Source organism: Littorina saxatilis, linkage group LG4 (assembly GCF_037325665.1).
Source record: "Littorina saxatilis isolate snail1 linkage group LG4, US_GU_Lsax_2.0, whole genome shotgun sequence".
Lineage (NCBI taxonomy): Eukaryota > Metazoa > Mollusca > Gastropoda > Littorinimorpha > Littorinidae > Littorina > Littorina saxatilis.
The window spans coordinates 70,105,285-70,126,311 of NC_090248.1; the positions used below are offsets into that span (position 1 = coordinate 70,105,285).

A 21,027-nucleotide genomic window follows, 5' to 3' on the forward strand; every position below is an offset into this window, starting at 1 on the left:
GACTGTAGGGGGCAATCACTATATATATATATACATACATCATACGCTAGACAATTCTCACGAACACGAACGGTGTCATGAACTTGCTATGTTGTAAGTCAAGTGGGGTAAATATTAGGGTACATGTCTCTAATTGAATAGTCCCAAATCAGCCTTGCTATGGAGATGTAAGGTTAGAGAAATATTTCCGCAAGAAAACGTTGTTCCGGTTTCACCACAGCAGATACAGTGCATGCATACTTAATCAGGTGTGGCTGACTATGGGTTTTAAAATAGCTGACAGGCAGGTTAGACGTTTCAAAGAATTTTTTCAATTTTAATTTGTTCATTTTTATAAACAATAAAGTGTTATTGATGTAGTGGTTGTAAATGTGTGCTTCTGTGACAAGACGACACACTGTACAATTTACTATACATAATTCTTACTATGGATGAAATATATTCCTGGTAACATTCAGTTCATAGAAAAAACACAAAAAGGTTAACCCTAACCCTAACCCTAAAGCTTGAAATACTTCAGTAACTGTAATCTAGCAGATGGTCTTTGCAATGTTTCGCACTGAATCAGCAAGACTGACACACATCTAGCGAGTGGTTATGACAAGTAAAACAACATACAAAGAGTATTTACTTATTGATCACTACTGTTCCTAAAACAGCACCGTCAGTCTTTCCACATGTCTTTCCAAGTTCATGCAGTCGCCAAATCAGCAGTATCTTTGAAAATGTCATGTAATCAGTAAAACATGTACTCAGTAAAACATGTAATCAGTAAAACATGTAATCAGTAAAACATATAATCAGTAAAACATGTAATCAGTAAAACATGTAATCAATAAAACACTGCCTATTCTGCAACATCAGCACCAAGTTGCACGGTCCTCGCAACACCTCACCTTGGTCTGAATCATGTAGCACCGGTCGTTACGCATGTCTTTCAACACCTGAAACACGTCGATGTGTTGCTGGTCCCGCAGTTGGTTCTTCACGATGTCTAGGGCAATGAACGTGCCCGTCCTGCCGATCCCAGCACTGAAATCATACAACAGAAGGAACTCGTATTCAATTTTCGAAAAGAGCTTGCACTAAAAGAATAAACCAGTGGTATTTCACAACCAGCTCGAGTGAGAGTGATAATCAATTGGTATTTCACAACCAGCTCGAGTGAAAGTGATAATCAATTGGTATTTCACAACCAGCTCGAGTGAGAGTGATAGGTGATAAGAAACAAGTATTGAACGAACGGCTCGAATGAGAGCGATAATCAACTGATATTTAACAAACAGCTTGGATGATGATGATAAAGATGATGATGATCGATCGATAATGATGATGATGATGATGATGATGATGATGATGATGATGAAGGTAATGATGATGATGATGATGATGATGATGATGAAGGTAATGATGATGATGATGATGATGATGATGATGATGATGATGATGAAGGTAATGATGATGATGATGATGATGAAGGTAATGATGATGATGATGATGATGATGATGATGATGAGGATGATGATGATGATGATGAAGGTAATGATGATGATGATGATGAAGGTAATGATGATGATGATGATGGTGATGATGATGAAGATGATGATGATGAAAAGGCTCAATCTAACCGACCTGCAGTGCACCAAGAGAGACGAAGCACGTGTCTGCGCCCGGTGGGCCGTGTGCACGGTTCTCCAAAAATCTACCAGCGCCGTGGTTTTCGGGATACCGTGGTCTGGCCACGTGGTATAGTGGTACTGGGTCACGTTACGCACTTTCTCTTTCTGATCGCAAAAAGTGGTCATTACTTAATCACACAGACTCCAGAGTCAAAGAATATGACAGGTGTAAAGCAAGTACTCTCAAATTAATGTTGGGTTTTTAACTGCAAGTAGGTGGGGGTTTTCACAATAAACAGAGACAAATGCAGATGACTTACCAGTGAAAGAATACCAATATAAAACTGACTTATGCTTTACTTACTCCAAACCAAGCTTAAACAGTCGTCATGGAATGGTAAATCTTAAACAGTCCTCATGGAATGGTAAATCTTAACAGTCCTCATGGAATGGTAAATCTTAACAGTCCTCATGGAATGGTAAATCTTAAACAGTCCTCATGGAATGGTAAATCTTAAACAGTCGTCATGGAATGGTAAATCTTAAAAAGTCGTCATGGAATGGTAAATCTTAAAAAGTCCTCATGGAATGGTAAATCTTAAACAGTCGTCATGGAATGGTAAATCTTAAACAGTCCTCATGGAATGGTAAATCTTAAACAGTCGTCATGGAATGGTAAATCTTAAACAGTCGTCATGGAATGGTAAATCTTAAAAAGTCCTCATGGAATGGTAAATCTTAAAAAGTCCTCATGGAATGGTAAATCTTAAACAGTCCTCATGGAATGGTAAATCTCAAACAGTCCTCATGGAATGGTAAATCTTAAACAGTCCTCATGGAATGGTAAATCTTAAACAGTCCTCATGGAATGGTAAATCTTAAACAGTCCTCATGGAATGGTAAATCTTAAAAAGTCCTCATGGAATGGTAAATCTTAAACAGTCCTCATGGAATGGTAAATCTTAAACAGTCCTCATGGAATGGTAAATCTTAAACAGTCCTCATGGAATGGTAAATCTTAAACAGTCCTCATGGAATGGTAAATCTTAAACAGTCGTCATGGAATGGTAAATCTTAAAAAGTCCTCATGGAATGGTAAATCTTAAACAGTCCTCATGGAATGGTAAATCTTAAACAGTCGTCATGGAATGGTTAATCTTAACAGTCCTCATGGAATGGTAAATCTTAAACAGTCCTCATGGAATGGTAAATCTTAAACAGTCGTCATGGAATGGTAAATCTTAAACAGTCGTCATGGAATGGTAAATCTTAAAAAGTCCTCATGGAATGGTAAATCTTAAAAAGTCCTCATGGAATGGTAAATCTTAAACAGTCGTCATGGAATGGTAAATCTTAAACAGTCGTCATGGAATGGTAAATCTTAAACAGTCCTCATGGAATGGTAAATCTTAAACAGTCCTCATGGAATGGTAAATCTTAAACAGTCCTCATGGAATGGTAAATCTTAAAAAGTCCTCATGGAATGGTAAATCTTAAACAGTCCTCATGGAATGGTAAATCTTAAAAAGTCCTCATGGAATGGTAAATCTTAAACAGTCCTCATGGAATGGTAAATCTTAAACAGTCCTCATGGAATGGTAAATCTTAAACAGTCCTCATGGAATGGTAAATCTTAAACAGTCCTCATGGAATGGTAAATCTTAAACAGTCCTCATGGAATGGTAAATCTTAAACAGTCGTCATGGAATGGTAAATCTTAAACAGTCCTCATGGAATGGTAAATCTTAAACAGTCGTCATGGAATGGTAAATCTTAAACAGTCCTCATGGAATGGTAAATCTTAAACAGTCGTCATGGAATGGTAAATCTTAAACAGTCCTCATGGAATGGTAAATCTTAAACAGTCGTCATGGAATGGTAAATCTTAAAAAGTCCTCATGGAATGGTAAATCTTAAACAGTCCTCATGGAGTTGTAAATCTTAAATTAACACGCTCATAATAGTGGCAATAAATTGGAATATATTAACACAGTGGGTGAATTTACAGTAAACACAAATAATGATATGAAACGAACAGATTATTGTTGTACTTACTCCAAGCCGAATTTGAAAAGTCCTCCTGACGTAATCGGCCCTGACGCGCTCTTCCAGTCCCAAAACGTCAACCAAGCCATATCTGTATTGCTTCCCTTGGCTCGGCCAGTATTGCTCGCACTTTTTCTGGTCATACACAATCAAAGTTCCACAATTATTTTGTTGAACATGTTTAAAACAAAATGTAATACATGTATAACAACACAACAACAGCACCACCATCATAGAAAAACAAGGGTTAGAAACAACTTACATTCACTACACCACAAAAAACAAATAATTATGCCTCACAATACGTCTGAGCCCTATAATTAATAATAATAATAATAATAATAATAATACGAATATTTATAACGCGCACATATCTCACCAACAGGCGACTCAAGGCGCACATACACTCATTCACACACACGGAGACTTAAAGTCACCAACACGCACACACCATCAACCATTAAAATATGTACAGTTATTCAGGGTGGGATGGGGTGGGCAGTGTAGAATGCATGGATTATGTGGAAAAAAGGAATGTCTTGAGTGCAGATTTGAATGATTCGAGGGACTGTTGTTGACGGAGGGGGAGAGGTAGTGTGTTCCATTGGCTAGGTGCTTGGGAAGAAAATGAGCGTTGACCTGCTGTTTTGAGTTTGGTGTGGGGGATGTTGAGCTTGAGGGAGTCGGCAGATGATCTGAGTGCTCGTGAAGGGACATAGAGAGCGAGAGAGTCGGAGAGATAGGCAGGGGCGAGACCATGGAGGCATTTGTAGGTGAGAGTGTTGATTTTGTATGTGATACGGGCAGGAACGGGCAACCAGTGGAGCTGATTTAGGAGGGGGGTGATATGATCTCCCTTTTTCTTTCGTAAGACAAGACGGGCAGAGCTATTTTTAATGCGTTGGAGACGAGAGATAGAAGAAGAGGGAAGACCCGCCAAGAGAGAGTTACAATAGTCAAGACGTGAGAGAATGGTGGAAGTGACCAGTTTGGCGGTAGCATCTGTGGTGAGGTACTTGCGGATAGTGGCGATGCGGCGGAGTTGGAAGTAGCAGGTGCGAGAGACAGACGAGATGTGTTGTTTCATGGAAAGGGTGTTGTCTAGAGTGACTCCGAGGTTTTTGACAGCAGAAGACAGAGGGACAGAAGAGTCAGAGAGTTGAAGAGAGTCGGACACTTTCTCATAACCATATTTTCTATATCCACAATTATTTGCATGTAACACTATTTTATGAACAAAACTAGAAAGGTACTCCTAAAAATACAAGACAGTTATTACTAAATACTAGCAGTCAAACCCGGCTTCGCCCGGGTGTTAGCAGAACCCTAAAGCATGTTATGACATGTGTGCTTTCCATTAATTATCAGAGTTAATTACCTCCTTTATTTGGATAACACAGTCAGAGTTACGTCCCTTTGTTTCTTGAAAATGTCATGAACGGTTTGGTTAATTTTTTCTTGTTCTATTCTTCCCCTCGTAGGAGCAATAGCGAGTCTCTAATATTACTGGCATTATGTGCTTACTACAGGTGAACAGTAGGCACTGAACTGGCCTTGCACTATATAGGCTGTATTCAATAAAGCAAAGGTCCATAATATGAGAAAGTAAACAATAAATCAAGAAACTAAAACCCAGGTGCATATCTGCGGCTCCTAGGCATTGTTGATGCACACTACCGCGTCCCTGTCCTCACAGACAGACAGACACAGTCAGGCCCGGCTTCGCCCGGGTGTTTCTGCTCTCGCGGCGTGTGCTTTGATGTGTTGTAGACGAAATGTAGCGGTTTTAGTAGACATGCAGTGATGACATCGAGATTGCTATAATTCTTTTTTCTTTTAGGGGGTAAGGAAGGGGTTGGTGTGGTGGTGATGGGGGTGCTGGGGATGGTGGTTGGGTTGGTGTTGATGATGTAGGGCTAGTGGGAGTGGTAGTTGTGGAGTCGGCGGTGGTGGTGGGAATGGGGGTGGTGGTGGTGGGGGGGTCGGATCTGGGGATTGAAAGGGGGGGGGGACTTTTTTTTTAGAAGAGCCAAGCCACAACTAAAAGTTTCTCTCTGGGGAGGCGGAGGAGGATTGGAGGGCTGGCAGCGCAGCGGCGTCGGCAGCGGCGGTGGTGCGATCACAGACAGACAGACACAGTCAGGCCCGGCTTCGCCCGGGTGTTTCTGCTCTCCCCTCTCTCAGAAACCTCTCGAATCTTATTCCAATGTGGATAAGAAAAATGACAGTGTGAGCTGGTTCAACGTGTTCTTCGTGATTTGTTTCCCCTTCTCACACACACTGTAGTTACCGTCTGATCAAAGCACGCATACCTCATGAGTGAGCGCGTCATACCTTTTTGAACAGGGGAGAGAAATCTGTAAATTCTCGTGATCTTTCACTGAGGCGATCGTTTCGTAAACATTATTCGCGATGATCTGGAAGGCAGGGAGGGGGAGCAGGGGGCAGGGTTAGTGTGTGTGTGTGTGTGTGGGGGGGGGGGGCGGCGGGATGATAGCGGGCGGGGGGTAACCCTTGAGAATGACACGGTATACTGGTTTGATGAGAGTTACCTCCCTTCCGTGGGTGACAAAGCATGACTTACCTCCCTTGCACTATGTAGACTGTATTGATAGATGGGGAGGGTCATTATCCGAGGAAGGAAACAATGTCTGGAGAAACTAAAACCCAGGTGCACATTTGTGGGTCCAGGGCAGTGTGCATGCAAAATATCTTGTGCTTATCTTTTGCCATCTCTGAGGTATGGCGACCACAGACAGACACACAGACAGACACTCTCTTTTATTATATGTGTAGATAGATAGATAGATAGAAGATAGATAGATAGATAGATAGATATAAATAGATAGATAGAAGGCAAAGTTTTGCTTGATATGACTTAGTACGAGTGAAAACGGAAAAAAAGAAGCCCGGCTTCGCCCGGTGGCCTCAAAAGCATTGAAAGGCATGTGCTGCCCACTGAGAGTGTCACAGTATATATTCAATTCCTACTTACATAGTTTTTATAGAATGAGTTACCTCCCTTTCTTGAGAAAATTCCAGATAATTGACCTGCAGGTTCAACTGATCATGCTACACCCGTAGATGCGATGTGTTGGTGTGATAAGAGTTACCTCCTGTCCATGGATAACAAAGCACGAGTTACCTCCCTTAGCTTCTAGAAATTTCTCGAACTGTCCAGTTAATTTTCTTTCTTCATTTCTTCTCCTTATAGGAGCCATACAGAGTCTCTAATATGCCTGGCATAGTGTGCTTACTACATGTGAACACCAGGCACTGAACTGGCCTTGCATTATATAGGCTGTATTCAATAAATGGGAGGTCCATAATCTGAGAAAGGAAACAATAAATCAAGAAACTAAAACCCAGGTGCACATCTGCGGCTCCTAGGGAGTGTGCATGCACGACATCGTCTTCCTGCCCCCTCCCTTCTCGGAGCTTTGGCGATCACAGACAGACCCGGCTTCGCCCGGAAGTAAGCCGCGGAGCCCTGTAGCAATTTAAGACGCTCGCTATCCCATTATCATTAGCTTTACCTCCTTTGTTTGGATACAAAAAAAGAGTTATCTCCCTTACCTTCTAGAAATTTCCGGAACTGTCCAGTTAATTTTTCATCCTTCATTTCTTCCGCTCATAGGAGCAATAGCGAGTCTCTAATATCACTGGCATGATGTGCTTGCTACAGGTGAACAGTAGGCACTGAACTGGTCTTGCACCATATAGGCTGTATATTCAATAAATGGGAGGTCCATAATCTGAGAAAGGAAACACTGAATCAAGAAACTAAAACCCAGGTGCACATCTGCGGCACCTAGGGAGTGTACGTGCACACTATCTTGTTCCTGCCTCTTGCCATCTCAGAGGTATGGCGACCACAGACACACACACAGACAGACACTCTCTTTTATTTATATGTATAGATTAGTAAGTTCATATCCGCAGAGTCATTCTGTCCTTACCCTTATTTACACCCCCGGTATAGGGGTGTGTATAGGATTCGGTCGATGTGTTTGTTTGTGTTCGCATATAGATCTCAAGAATGAACTGACCGATCGTCACCAAACTTGGTGAACAGGTTCTATGCATTCCTGAGACGGTCCTTACAAAAATTGGGACCAGTCAAACACAGGGTTAGGGAGTTATTGGTGGATTAAGATTCTACAAGGACTTATAGAGGGACATATTAATGGTCAAAGGGAAATAACCTTCTCAGTTGGTGGCAGTGAGAATGGTAAGGACGGGGGTGTTTTTCCTACCTCGGAGGAATTTCTTGTTTTTTTTCTGTTCACACAACTGTTCTACTTTGCGAACAAAACTGGAAAGCTACTCCTAAAGATACAAAAATTTCAGTTATTACTTCAGTAAGTCCATATCCAAACTGACCTTCTGTCTTTACGCATACTTTGTTATGTTCACACAGCCATGGTTCAAAAGTCGGCTCTGCAAAGCCTTGACCACTCATTGAACGCAATTATCAAGAGGACAGAAGTTTTTCTCGTTTATTTTTTAACACATCAATATTCTCAAAATATATTTGTTCGCTCGTTTGTTCTTCTGTTTGCATGTTGTTCTTTGTTGTTGTTATTGTTGTTGTTGTTGTTGTTGTTGTTGTTGTTGTTGTGGGCGTTTTTTGCATAGTTTGTTGGAGTGTTAGTTGTTTTGTTCAAACAAATGCATTTTACATACCTTGCCGTCCTCTTTTAGGTTGGTGAGCATGACGATGTTACTGACATTGTTCTGCCAGACCGTCTTCCAGAAATCACCCGTAGTGTTCCTTCTCGGGCCTGGTGAGCATTGATAAATATCTGATAAATCCCCCATAGTGTTCCGTCTCGAGCCGGTGAGCAGTGATAAATATCTGATACATCCCCCATAGTGTTCCTTCTCGAGCCTGGTGAGCATTGATAAATATCTGATACATCCCCCATAGTGTTCCTTCTCGAGCCTGGTGAGCATTGATAAATATCTAATAAATCACCCATAGTGTTCCTTCTCGGGCCTGGTGAGCATTGATAAATATCTAATACATCCCCCATAGTGTTCCTTCTCGGGCCTGGTGAGCATTGATAAATATCTGATACATCCCCCATAGTGTTCCTTCTCGGGCCTGGTGAGCATTGATAAATATCTAATAAATCACCCATAGTGTTCCTTCTCGGGCCTGGTGAGCATTGATAAATATCTGATCAATCCCCCATAGTGTTCCTTCTCGGGCCTGGTGAGCATTGATAAATATCCAATAAATCACCCATAGTGTTCCTTCTCGAGCCTGGTGAGCATTGATAAATACCTGATACATCCCCCATAGTGTTCCTTCTCGGGCCTGGTGAGCATTGATAAATATCTAATACATCCCCCATAGTGTTCCTTCTCGGGCCTGGTGAGCATTGATAAATATCTGATACATCCCCCATAGTGTTCCTTCTCGGGCCTGGTGAGCATTGATAAATATCTGACACATCCCCCATAGTGTTCCTTCTCGGGCCTGGTGAGCATTGATAAATATCTGATACATCCCCCATAGTGTTCCTTCTCGGGCCTGGTGAGCAGTGATAAATATCTGATCAATCCCCCATAGTGTTCCTTCTCGGGCCTGGTGAGCATTGATAAATATCTAATAAATCCCCCATAGTGTTTCTTCTTGGGCCTGGTGAGCATTGATAAATATCTAATAAATCCCCCGTAGTGTTTCTTCTCGGGCCTGGTGAGCATTGATAAATATCTAATAAATCCCCCATAGTGTTTCTTCTCGGGCCTGGTGAGCATTGATAAATATCTAATAAATCCCCCATAGTGTTTCTTCTCGGGCCTGGTGAGCATTGATAAATATCTAATAAATCCCCCATAGTGTTTCTTCTCGGGCCTTGTGAGCATTGATAAATATCTAATAAATCCCCCGTAGTGTTCCTTCTCGGGCCTGGTGAGCATTGATAAATATCTAATAAATCCCCCATAGTGTTCCTTCTCGGGCTTGGTGAGCATTGATAAATATCTAATAAATCCCCCATAGTGTTCCTTCTCGGGCCTGGTGAGCATTGATAAATATCTGATTACTCACACATTCAATGGATCGATATGTTAGCACAATTACAAAAATTATTGCTGATTTATCGGTACAGGGTCGACGATTATTCTTCTGAGATAACATCCAAAACAATTGCCTTTTATATATTTGATTCGATTCGATTCTATTCGGTTCTATTCGATTCTAACCTATTCATTTCTATTAAAGTGGAACCTCCCGTAACGACCTCTCCCAAGAACGACCCCCTCCTTTTGCTGTCCGAATTTCTCGGCACGGATGCCTTTCACACTGTATCTAACCTCCCAAGAACGACGCCCTCCTTTTTCAGACGACCGATCTACCAACAACGGGTCAATAACGAATTTGACCTTCTCACCAGTGAGTGTCAAAGCTCGTAATTACCTAGCACACGCGCAACACGCACGCCATTAGTCACGCATCAAGAGTCAGGGGTGGTAGTCTGTAGTCAGTAGTGCGTGCAAGTCCAGTGGCCCACGGCTGTCCTCTTCTCACCTATTGCTGTCACCATTGAAGGACTGCCCTCGAAGTAAAGGAGGGGGGGGGGGAGGCAGAGAGAAAGGGGGTGGGAGGGTTTCGGTAGGTGCAGTTTGAACAACAACTCAATAATACATTTCGATCCTATTCTATTCATTTCTATTACATGCATTGCATTATATTGTATTGCATTTTGCTCTTACCTTGAGTAGCGATGTACGCTTTTCTAGATTGATGTCCCTGTTGAAAACGATTGTTCACATGCATTAGAAACTGCACCACTTGAAATTGTTCGCAGTACAGTCTGTTCTTAAAATTATATTTACATTTGAACGACATGAAAACAAAATAATAATTGAAATTCTATTTTTTTTTAAATTAAAGTCGATTTAATGAACACATTAAAAGACGTACTAGCAAGGTGGTTAGGATGATACCGCTTAAAGATGACAAATGCTACCAGGGTATTATGTGCTCTGTCAGAGATAGAAGATAGGTCCAAGCGCCTGTGGTCAGAGACAATCACTCATGGGTGGGAGTTCTGAAAGAATACAGTGATATGCCACACGCTTTGACAATGAAGATGGTGTTGTCGTACCTTCCACCTGTGGTCAGAGAAAATCACTCAAGCCTGAGTTCTGAAAGAATACAGTGATATGCCACACGCTTTGACGATCAAGATGGTGTTGTCGTACCTTCCACCTGCATGAGACTCAGCCCTGGAGACGTTTTGCGGATAATTATCTCCCTTTGCACATCACATGCGCTTATTTATACCAAGTTGATTTTTCTCGTCTTTTATATTTTATTTCGGGACTGCATACAAATGAATGAGTTATCATTATTTTCAATAATGCAAAAGCATTTTAATTTGCACTGACCCTCATGAAGCTGGCATTGATGTAGTCAGTGGAGTCCTTGTCATAAGGGCCACGAAGAACCACACGAGTTTCATCGTCTGGAAGACAATCAAAACACAGCTACACTAACTGAACACCAGATAGCATTGATGTAGTCAGTGGAGTCCTTGTCATAAGGGCCACGAAGAACCACACGAGTTTCATCGTCTGGAAGAATATCATAACACAGCTACACTAACTGAACAACAGATAGTATTGATGTAGTCAGTGGAGTCCTTGTCATAAGGGCCACGAAGAACCACACGAGTTTCATCGTCTGGAAGAATATCATAACACAGCTACACTAACTGAACAACAGATAGTATTGATGTAGTCAGTGGAGTCCTTGTCATAAGGGCCACGAAGAACCACACGAGTTTCATCGTCTGGAAGAATATCATAACACAGCTACACTAACTGAACAACAGATAGTATGTATACAACAACAAAGATTTGTCATTTTGCAAAATGGTAAAAATATAAAATTTCGAACAGCATTCCAAACAATCAATAAAGAGCCAAGTGCCAATCATTTCGTTTTCATTAATTTCTGTTGGGTCATTTTCTCTAATTTAAAAATCGATAGTCGATGCTCCCCTGAATGGGTCGCATTTTCCTTCAAACGTTCAACTATCTAACCTCTTTATTTTGTTTTTAAGTATATTCCGGAAAATGGTATCAGACTTTTTTTTCGATAGAAGAATGACTTTCTCTGGCTTTCTCTCGACTGGCATCCAAGTTGAATGACTTCTGTTACATGCAAAGCTCTCTACGGGCTTCCGACCAAGTGTTTTGGATCTTTCAGAGTTAGGTTAAGCGGGACAAAGCAAAAGAGAGGAAAGAGGAAGTTAACAGAAAGATAAAAAAAACCATACAAGTATTCAGACAGATCGATATACAAATTGAAAGGACCAACTGCATGACTGATCGGCCGATGCCTCACAAACAAGTAAATAAGAACAAACACTGGCAGACACAATACAATACAATTATACTTTATCATCTCAAAAGTGAGAACTTACATTTTGAGATAATGCAGTAAACTTTAAAAAAAATCAAATCAAAACTATGTAACATAAACAGGCGATACGTACATGGCAGGATGGCGTTATATCTGTTCTTGTCGCGATTCTCCTTCCTTAGACCGGCTTCATGGTCCTTTAGTAATCCAAGTGGCAGTTTCTGCGTTAAAAATGTCTCTAACTCATCACACGTGCTTATACTAAACAAAGAACACAGCACAAGATAGCAACAACAACATAAGTGTGATCTTGTATACATAGTAGTAACGGCAGCTGTGTTACAGGATTGAGATCACAAGAACCAACAAGTTGTGTTTTTGTTTCATCGTCCTTGATTCGCTTATTACACCCCCGGTATAGGGGTGTGTATAGGATTCGCTCGATGTGTTTGTTTGTTTGTTTGGGTGTGTGTTTGTGTTCGCATATTGATCTCAAGAATGAACGGACCGATCGTCACCAAACTTGGTGAACAGGTTCTATACATTCCTGAGACGGTCCTTACAAAAATTGGGACCAGTCAAACACACGGTTAGGGAGTTATTGGTGGATTAAGATTCTACAAGGACTTATAGAGGCACATATTAATGGTCAAAGGGAAATAACTTCTCAGTTGGTGGCAGTGAGAATGGTTATTTCCCTTTGACCAACGGGGGTGTTTTTCCTACCTCGGAGGAATTTCTTTTTATTTATTTATTTATTTTTTTTTTTTTAACACGTTTTTATTTCTTTTTGGTACACATCAACATCACACAGCAACATCAAATAACATCAACCATACAAAACTATGCATCTCCAACAAAGACAAAGACAAAAAAGAGGCAACAACAAAAACAAAACGGAAAAACACGATAAAGCATACAATCACACAGCCCATATTCAATACATTTATAAATTATGTAAACGTCTCTTTTTTTATGTTTCCATTTGATAATTTTGTAAAACACCAAGTCCTGTTCCCCGTTTAGCTGCTGCAAAATAAACAGACAATGTTTGTGTTCGAGTCTAAACTGAGAAACATCTTTAACCTACTATTACCTCCAAAAACCAAATTTCATCCTTACAAGCTCAATCAGAAAGACAATCAATCATTTGACAATATCAGAGGTTTAAATGGGTACCACTCCAGGAGAAATTTATTATATGTAAAATTAAGTTTACTTAAGTATTTTTCTACCAAATACCTTTTTCTCAGATCTCTTTTAAATGCAGCCATTGTAGGAACAGCTTTTGCATACTTACACTTGTAAATACAAAATTTGGCATTTAATATTATAAAATCAAAAACTGTAATACTTTTGAAATATGTATCATAACCAAACAAAATAAACCTTTCACTAAAAAATATGTTCTCAACATTGTGACATTCATTTTTAACATAGTTTAACAAATCATTCCAAAATGACTGTACATATTGACATGCCCACAAACAATGTTGAATACTATCCCTCTCGTCTCGGCATAAATGGCACATCACGTCTTCTACTACTCCCAATTGTTTTAATATCACATTTGTTGCTAAAATCCTATGTAATACTCGAATTTGAAACCATTTAAGTTTTACTTCAGAAATTTTCGTTACATATTTAAAGCATAATTTCCAATCAATATCACCTTCTAGTTTATCTTCCCATTTTGTACAACAATTTGGACGCTTTCCATCCTGTAGTAATTTTTCATAATACAATTTTGCACCTTTTATTTGGGAGTGAATGACTGACACTGATTTATTACTATCAATCATACTATTATTCTCCAAAACAATATTAAACGTTTTTATGTATTTTTTAATTGCTCCCACGCATCCTAAATAACTCAAAAAATTTGTTCTGATATGATACTTTTCACAGAACTCGTTATAGGTATAAAAACTTCCATTGTCATTAACCAACTGACCAATGAAATAAATGTTATCAAACCAATTCTGAAAAAAACAAGTCTTCTTCCCAATCTTTATATTAATATTGAAGAAAAGTGGTTCTGCTAATATTTCTTTGGAGGTTTCTAGATCTATTTTATATCGAAATTGTTCATAAACATTAAACACATCCTTCCAAAAACTATTACCATGTTGTTTACTGGTATAAAGACTAGGACCACTTACATCAATGTTGTCCACATCGGGATATAAAACAGTTGTTATAACTTTCCATTTGTGGACCGTAAACCTCAACTTTTTTATCCAAGTCAATTTCAGGGCTAACATATAAGTCTTAACGTGAGGAACATCAAGGCCACCATCCTTAACACTTTTAACTACAATATTTCTACTTATCCGATCACGTTTTCGATTCCACACAAAGTCAAAAATCATAGTCTGTAAGTCATTTATAAACTTGTCTGGAGGGTTTGGCAACAACATCCACAAGTATACAAGCTTGGACAATATTAAGGATTTCAAAACTGCTATTCTACCTATAGGGGTTATCAATCTTTTAGACCAAATCAAAAATAATCGTTTTACTGCTTGAAACTGCATATCGAAATTAATTTGTACACAATTCTTTAAATCACTCGTAAACCAAATACCCAATATTTTAAACTTTGGGGGGTTCCATTCAAAACCAAGGTGTGGCATATACCTTACATCACTATTTATATTACCTCCTAACCAAATAATTGCTGTTTTGTCTATATTCATTCTTAGCCCTGATTTATTTCCAAAATCGTTTAATATGTTCATTGTTTCCTCAAAGGTTTCCATATCTCCTCTTTGAAATAATTCAGTATCGTCGGCGAATTGTGACAGCTTAAATTCTGTTTCGCCGATAACAATTCCCTTAATATTTTTATTTTCCTTGATCATGAGTGAAAATACTTCAGCACACAAAATAAATAAATAAGGAGATATGGGATCGCCCTGTCTACATCCTCTTCTTACATTAAACCAGGGGCTAGGCTGACCGTTTACTAATACAGTCGACTTAATATTTGAATAAAACGTCTTTATCCACCTCAAAATATCATTTTTAAACCCAAATGCCTCAAGCGTTTTAATCATAAAACGCCAGTCCAGCGAATCAAACGCCTTCTCAAAATCAATGCACATTAACAATCCTGCTATCTTATTCTCATTACAATATTCAATCAAATCATAGATTAAACGCACATTATTTCCAATATATCTATTGGCCATAAAACCAGACTGGTCTTCGCTAATTAGTTTTGGCAGGATAGTTTTTATCCTTTCTGCAATACAGGATGTTGCAATTTTATATACAACGTTTAATAAGGAAATAGGTCTCCAATTTTTCAAATATTCCCTTGGTTTATCCCCCTTGGGAATACATATTATAACACCTTCTTTTTGAGTGGAGGACATTTCTCCTTTTTCAAAACCATCGTTTATTGCTCTTACAACTAGACAACCTATGCGCTGTTTCCAAAAGAACTTAAAGAATTCCACAGTAAATCCATCAGAACCGGGACTTTTTTCGTTTTTCATCTTTTTATATTTAGTCAAGTTTTGACTAAATATTTTAACATCGAGGGGGAATCGAAACGAGGGTCGTGGTGTATGTGCGTGTGTCTGTGTGTGTGTCTGTGTGTGTGTCTGTGTGTGTGTGTGTGTGTGTAGAGCGATTCAGACTAAACTACTGGACCGATCTTTATGAAATTTGACATGAGAGTTTCTGGGTATGAAATCCCCGAACGTTTTTTTCATTTTTTTGATAAATGTCTTTGATGACGTCATATCCGGCTTTTCGTGAAAGTTGAGGCGGCACTGTCACGCCCTCATTTTTCAACCAAATTGGTTGAAATTTTGGTCAAGTAATCTTCGACGAAGCCCGGACTTCGGTATTGCATTTCAGCTTGGTGGCTTAAAAATTAATTAATGACTTTGGTCATTAAAAATCTGAAAATTGTAAAAAAAAAATAAAAATTTATAAAACGATCCAAATTTACGTTTATCTTATTCTCCATCATTTGCTGATTCCAAAAACATATAAATATGTTATATTCGGATTAAAAACAAGCTCTGAAAATTAAATATATAAAAATTATTATCAAATTTTATTTTTCGAAATCAATTTAAAAACACTTTCATCTTATTCCTTGTTGGTTCCTGATTCCAAAAACATATAGATATGATATGTTTGGATTAAAAACACGCTCAGAAAGTTAAAACGAAGAGAGGTACAGAAAAGCGTGCTATCCTTCTCAGCGCAACGAATACCCCGCTCTTCTTGTCAATTCCACGGGCACTGCCTTTGCCACGGGCGGTGGAGTGACGATGCTACGAGTATACGGTCTTGCTGCGTTGCGTTGCGTTCAGTTTCATTCTGTGAGTTCGACAGCTACTTGACTAAATATTGTATTTTCGCCTTACGCGACTTGTTTAGTACTGCTGTAGCTTCTTCGATATTAATTTTGCCTTCTAAGCTGACAGCTTCTTCTGTGGTTAACTTTGGACAATCAGCTACTATATCTGTAATATTACAATCCTCATTTTTTCTTTCTGTATACAATGTTTCATAAAATTGTTTTGTTTCTTTAACTATATTTTCAGTCTTTGTCAGAGAGAGGCCACTGTTTGTATTAATTTGTACCATTTGTTTACTTACAAAATTTCTTTTTTCTAAACCGCAAAAATATTTAGTTATCTTTTCACCCTCTCTAACCCAACGAGCTCTAGATCTCAATAGAACTCCTTCCATTTTCTTTTGCCGTAGTTCGATCAATTGTTCGTTTTTTTCATTTAAACATTTTATATCGTCTTAATTTTTTTAAACTTTTTTTTCAATCAATAATATTTCTTTCTCGATTTGACTTTCTTGCTCCTTTAATCTTTTATTTTTCGTAATTCCATATGCTACTGCTTTGCTGCGAATTTCCATCAATAATACATCAAGTAAGAGCTGATCCGATATGGTAAACTGAATGTCCTCCGTCTTTAGTTTACTTAAATTGTCTCTATTATATGGAGACACTGCATATTGTTCAATTACTCTTTCAATCAAATCATTTATTTCTGTCACAAATTCCCGATCTCGTAAATGGGAAAAATTAAACTTCCAAAAGGAACGCTTCTTTACATGCTCTCCAAATATTAATTCTAATGTAATCATTGAATGATCTGTTCTATATCCAGGCAATATATCGGCATTCAAATATTTATTACACATACTCTCAGAAATAAGAAAAAAATCTAGTCGACTCTGTTGGAGTGGAGAAGATCTTCTCCAGGTAAAACGTTGGGACTCCGGATTAAATTCCCTCCAAATGTCCACCAAACAGTATTCTTCAATAATTTCTTCCAATTTTCCTCTTGCTTTATCATTATAAATGCTTTTATAATTTTGATAATCTCTGACTGGATCAAGAACTAAATTCCAGTCCCCTGCCATTATCACATTTAAAATATGCAAGCGGCCTATCTCTTCATTCAAACTTGCATAAAAATCAGGGTCGTCCTTATTTGGTCCATACACATTAATTAGCAAAACATCCACATTCATCATGAAAATATGCACCATTAAATAATTCCCATTCAAATCCTTGTACACACCTTTAACTTTAAATTCAAAATTATTATTAAACAATATTGCCACACCCCTAGAATTGGTGTTTTTAGAAGAAAAAAATGAAGTGTAACCCCACTCTGCCATTATATATTTCTCCAGCTTAGGGTCAAAATGGGTGTCCTGCAAAAAATAAATTGAAAACTTTTTTTGTCTCAAATATTGAAAAACATCCCTTTTTTTCTTTACGTCCCCAAGGCCTCGACAATTCATTGAGGCAACTGTAACCTTATTCATAATATGTATCTTTCATGAAAAATATTAGGGCACGTTATGAACGAGTGATTATAATACACGAATACCACATCAATCGATAACAACAAGCTTTCATAGTAAACATATTCAGTCTCATGGCAATTCTCTCTCTCTCTCTCGAACTGGAAACATACGGAGACACCCTCTGAGTTTCGCAAATCACTTCATGGGCTAAAAACATCATAACATGACAGACACATATCATTCGCTTCTCTTTCGCACGCTTGACATTCATACTGGCCTCAATCTCAACATCCTCACTTTTCATTCTCGTGACGCGTGTTTAAGGCTGCACACGCACTCCTAGCCCAATGTGGCACGCTCAGGCGATTGGCAAAAAAGGCAAGCTCGATACCGTAAAAGTTATAAAAAAAAAATTAAAAAATTAAAAAAAAAAAAAAAAAAAAAAAAAAATTCTTGTTTTGTCTTCTTTTGAAAACTGTTGAATCAACAAGACCGAAAATTCAGATTAACTACTTCATTTAAAAAGGCAGCCGTCTTGTTGTCTTGTTACAAAAGTGTGGACATTTATCATAATAATCCACGTGCCTCTCTCTCTCTCTCTCTCTCTCTCTCTCTCTCTCTCTCTCTCTCTCTCTCTCTCTCTCTCTCTCTCTCTCTCTCTCCATTAATGACGTCAACCATTGTCAAGTGGTAATGCAAATAGAAATGTCATGTTCTTACCTTGAACTCTGTGTCAAGGTCATCACTGCGGAGTTTGCCCAGCAAGTACTCCTGCACTTGATCCAGCTTGAGACTGGAGCCCGCTGACGTCATGTACACCTCGTCATTGTAGTACACGCGCCCACGCACAGCTATGTCATAGCTCTGGTCCCCTTCCACAACCACCTCGTTGTCCTCAACGACGTCCACATCTCCCTCTTCCATTTGAGGGATGGGCGGGTCGGAGACAGATTGAGTTCTTGGCTGGGAGACTGGTTGACCTCGCACAGTTGGTTCAGCAGCGTCGTTGTCGAATGTGACGTTGGCATAAGCTTCTGTATCAACATTTCATGAAACCATATGGTCCGTGCTTAAATGCAACACATGAGGGAAATTATTCATTTGGCGACATTGCTCAGTACGGAACGCAGTCATGTCAATAGGAATTGAAACGTATTCACCTTATATCCTTTACAAGTGTCATTGCATTAACACTTGTTTTGTTGAAAACATGGATCTCAGTCGTTCTTTGTGTGACAAACGTGTGTGGCTCTTTTTTAAGCTACTCAATAAATTGCTCTAATGACGTCATTTCTGAACGGGAAAAAGATGAAAGTTCTTATTCTTTCGGACCCTTTCAACATAACAAGTCTGTGTAATAATTTGAATGTCTGCTGTAAACAGTCACATTTAACTTTCGGGAAATGTTAGAACTTAGTTTCCCTGTAAAATTGGTAACAATTTAGGATCAATGCAACTGACCGTTCGTCTCCGTCCTCCTTGCACGACTGGTACTGCCGCCGTCAAGTGTGCCGTTAACGTTCTGGTAGACAGCATCATGCGTTGTTTGTCCAACGGTGGTGCCATTCATTTCCTGTTTAGGATTATTCCGCCTTCGCCTAAAAGAGACATAAAATACAATTACACAAATTCGCAACAAAATACGGTACATACTGACACATTGAACCTAGCAACATAACCCATTGGTGGAGTATAACATAGAATTCGTTTAATGCATTTGAATGTATCATTCTTTTTTGTCGAGCAGTAACAGCTTAAAGCATTGATCACAGAATATTGTGAACCCTCTCCGGTTGTTAGCAAAACAAATAGAGACTGTCACAACCCATGCAAAATGCAAAATAAAATGTATTCAACACTTGTCAAAAAATAGACATTAATAAGTAAAAATAAAAAACAAGTCGCGTAAGGCGAAAATACAATATTTAGTCAAGTAGCTGTCGAACTCACAGAATGAAACTGAACGCAATGCCATTTTTCAGCAAGACCGTATACTCGTAGCATCGTCAGTCCACCGCTCATGGCAAAGGCAGTGAAATTGACAAGAAGAGCGGGGTAGTAGTTGCGCTAAGAAGGATAGCACGCTTTTCTGTACCTCTCTTTGTTTTAACTTTCTGAGCGTGTTTTTAATCCAAACATATCATATCTATATGTTTTTGGAATCAGGAACCGACAAGGAATAAGATGAAAGTGTTTTTAAATTGATTTCGACAATTTAATTTTGATAATAATTTTTATATATTTAATTTTCAGAGCTTGTTTTTAATCCGAATATAACATATTTATATGTTTTTGGAATCAGCAAATGATGGAGAATAAGATAAACGTAAATTTGGATCGTTTTATAAATTTTTATTTTTTTTTACAATTTTCAGATTTTTAATGACCAAAGTCATTAATTAATTTTTAAGCCACCAAGCTGAAATGCAATACCGAAGTCCGGGCTTCGTCGAAGATTACTTGACCAAAATTTCAACCAATTTGGTTGAAAAATGAGGGCGTGACAGTGCCGCCTCAACTTTCACGAAAAGCCGGATATGACGTCATCAAAGACATTTATCAAAAAAATGAAAAAAACGTTCGGGGATTTCATACCCAGGAACTCTCATGTCAAATTTCATAAAGATCGGTCCAGTAGTTTAGTCTGAATCGCTCTACACACACACACACACACAGACACACAGACACACACGCACACACACGCACATACACCACGAGCCTCGTTTCGATTCCCCCTCGATGTTAAAATATTTAGTCAAAACTTGACTAAATATAAAAAGAAACAAGAACAAGAAAGGCTAAAAAGAAGAAGGACAAAACGCAAGCGACAGAACAGAAATTAACAATTATTTTAAATCCAGTAGTGCGGGAATGATTCTTTCGTTTGAATATAAAATGGTTAAAGAACTAGGAAATCATTTCATGTGCCTGTTCCCTATATACAAAATGTGAAAACAAACGCAGAAGCAAAAAGTTGCGTTTCACAATGTAGACTACGCAAAAAGTGTAGTCTCTCATAACTTTGCGTCAAGTCAACCGCGTTCACAGTAAACAAGCTTTAACAACGCTTTCATTACATGTGGAGACAAGGGGTAAACAACAGTAATAGGTAAAGATACCTTCCTTCCCATTTAAAAGACCATCGAATATAGATCTGTCCGGGACTATCTATAAAATGATAGC

The 21,027-nt window shown here is 38.8% G+C and overlaps 1 protein-coding gene across 4 annotated transcripts in view; it reads right to left on the reverse strand.

The window, feature by feature from the left end:
• LOC138965509 (receptor-type tyrosine-protein phosphatase epsilon-like) overlaps positions 1 to 21,027 on the reverse strand; it is a 49,060-nt gene that overhangs the window by 14,856 nt on the left and 13,177 nt on the right. For all 4 annotated transcript variants that reach the window (XR_011455478.1, XR_011455479.1, XR_011455480.1 and 1 more), the window contains 9 exons: positions 19,306 to 19,442; positions 18,565 to 18,878; positions 12,179 to 12,266; positions 11,067 to 11,143; positions 10,389 to 10,425; positions 8,352 to 8,449; positions 3,675 to 3,800; positions 1,633 to 1,784; positions 897 to 1,032 (listed from right to left, as the gene is read on the reverse strand). Coding sequence is in view for 1 of the 4 variants with exons in the window: in XM_070337693.1 (XP_070193794.1) it covers positions 897 to 1,032; positions 1,633 to 1,784; positions 3,675 to 3,800; positions 8,352 to 8,449; positions 10,389 to 10,425; positions 11,067 to 11,143; positions 12,179 to 12,266; positions 18,565 to 18,878; positions 19,306 to 19,442 (1,165 nt within the window). In the remaining 3 variants the exon portion in view is untranslated. The remainder of the gene's footprint in view (positions 1 to 896; positions 1,033 to 1,632; positions 1,785 to 3,674; positions 3,801 to 8,351; positions 8,450 to 10,388; positions 10,426 to 11,066; positions 11,144 to 12,178; positions 12,267 to 18,564; positions 18,879 to 19,305; positions 19,443 to 21,027) is intronic.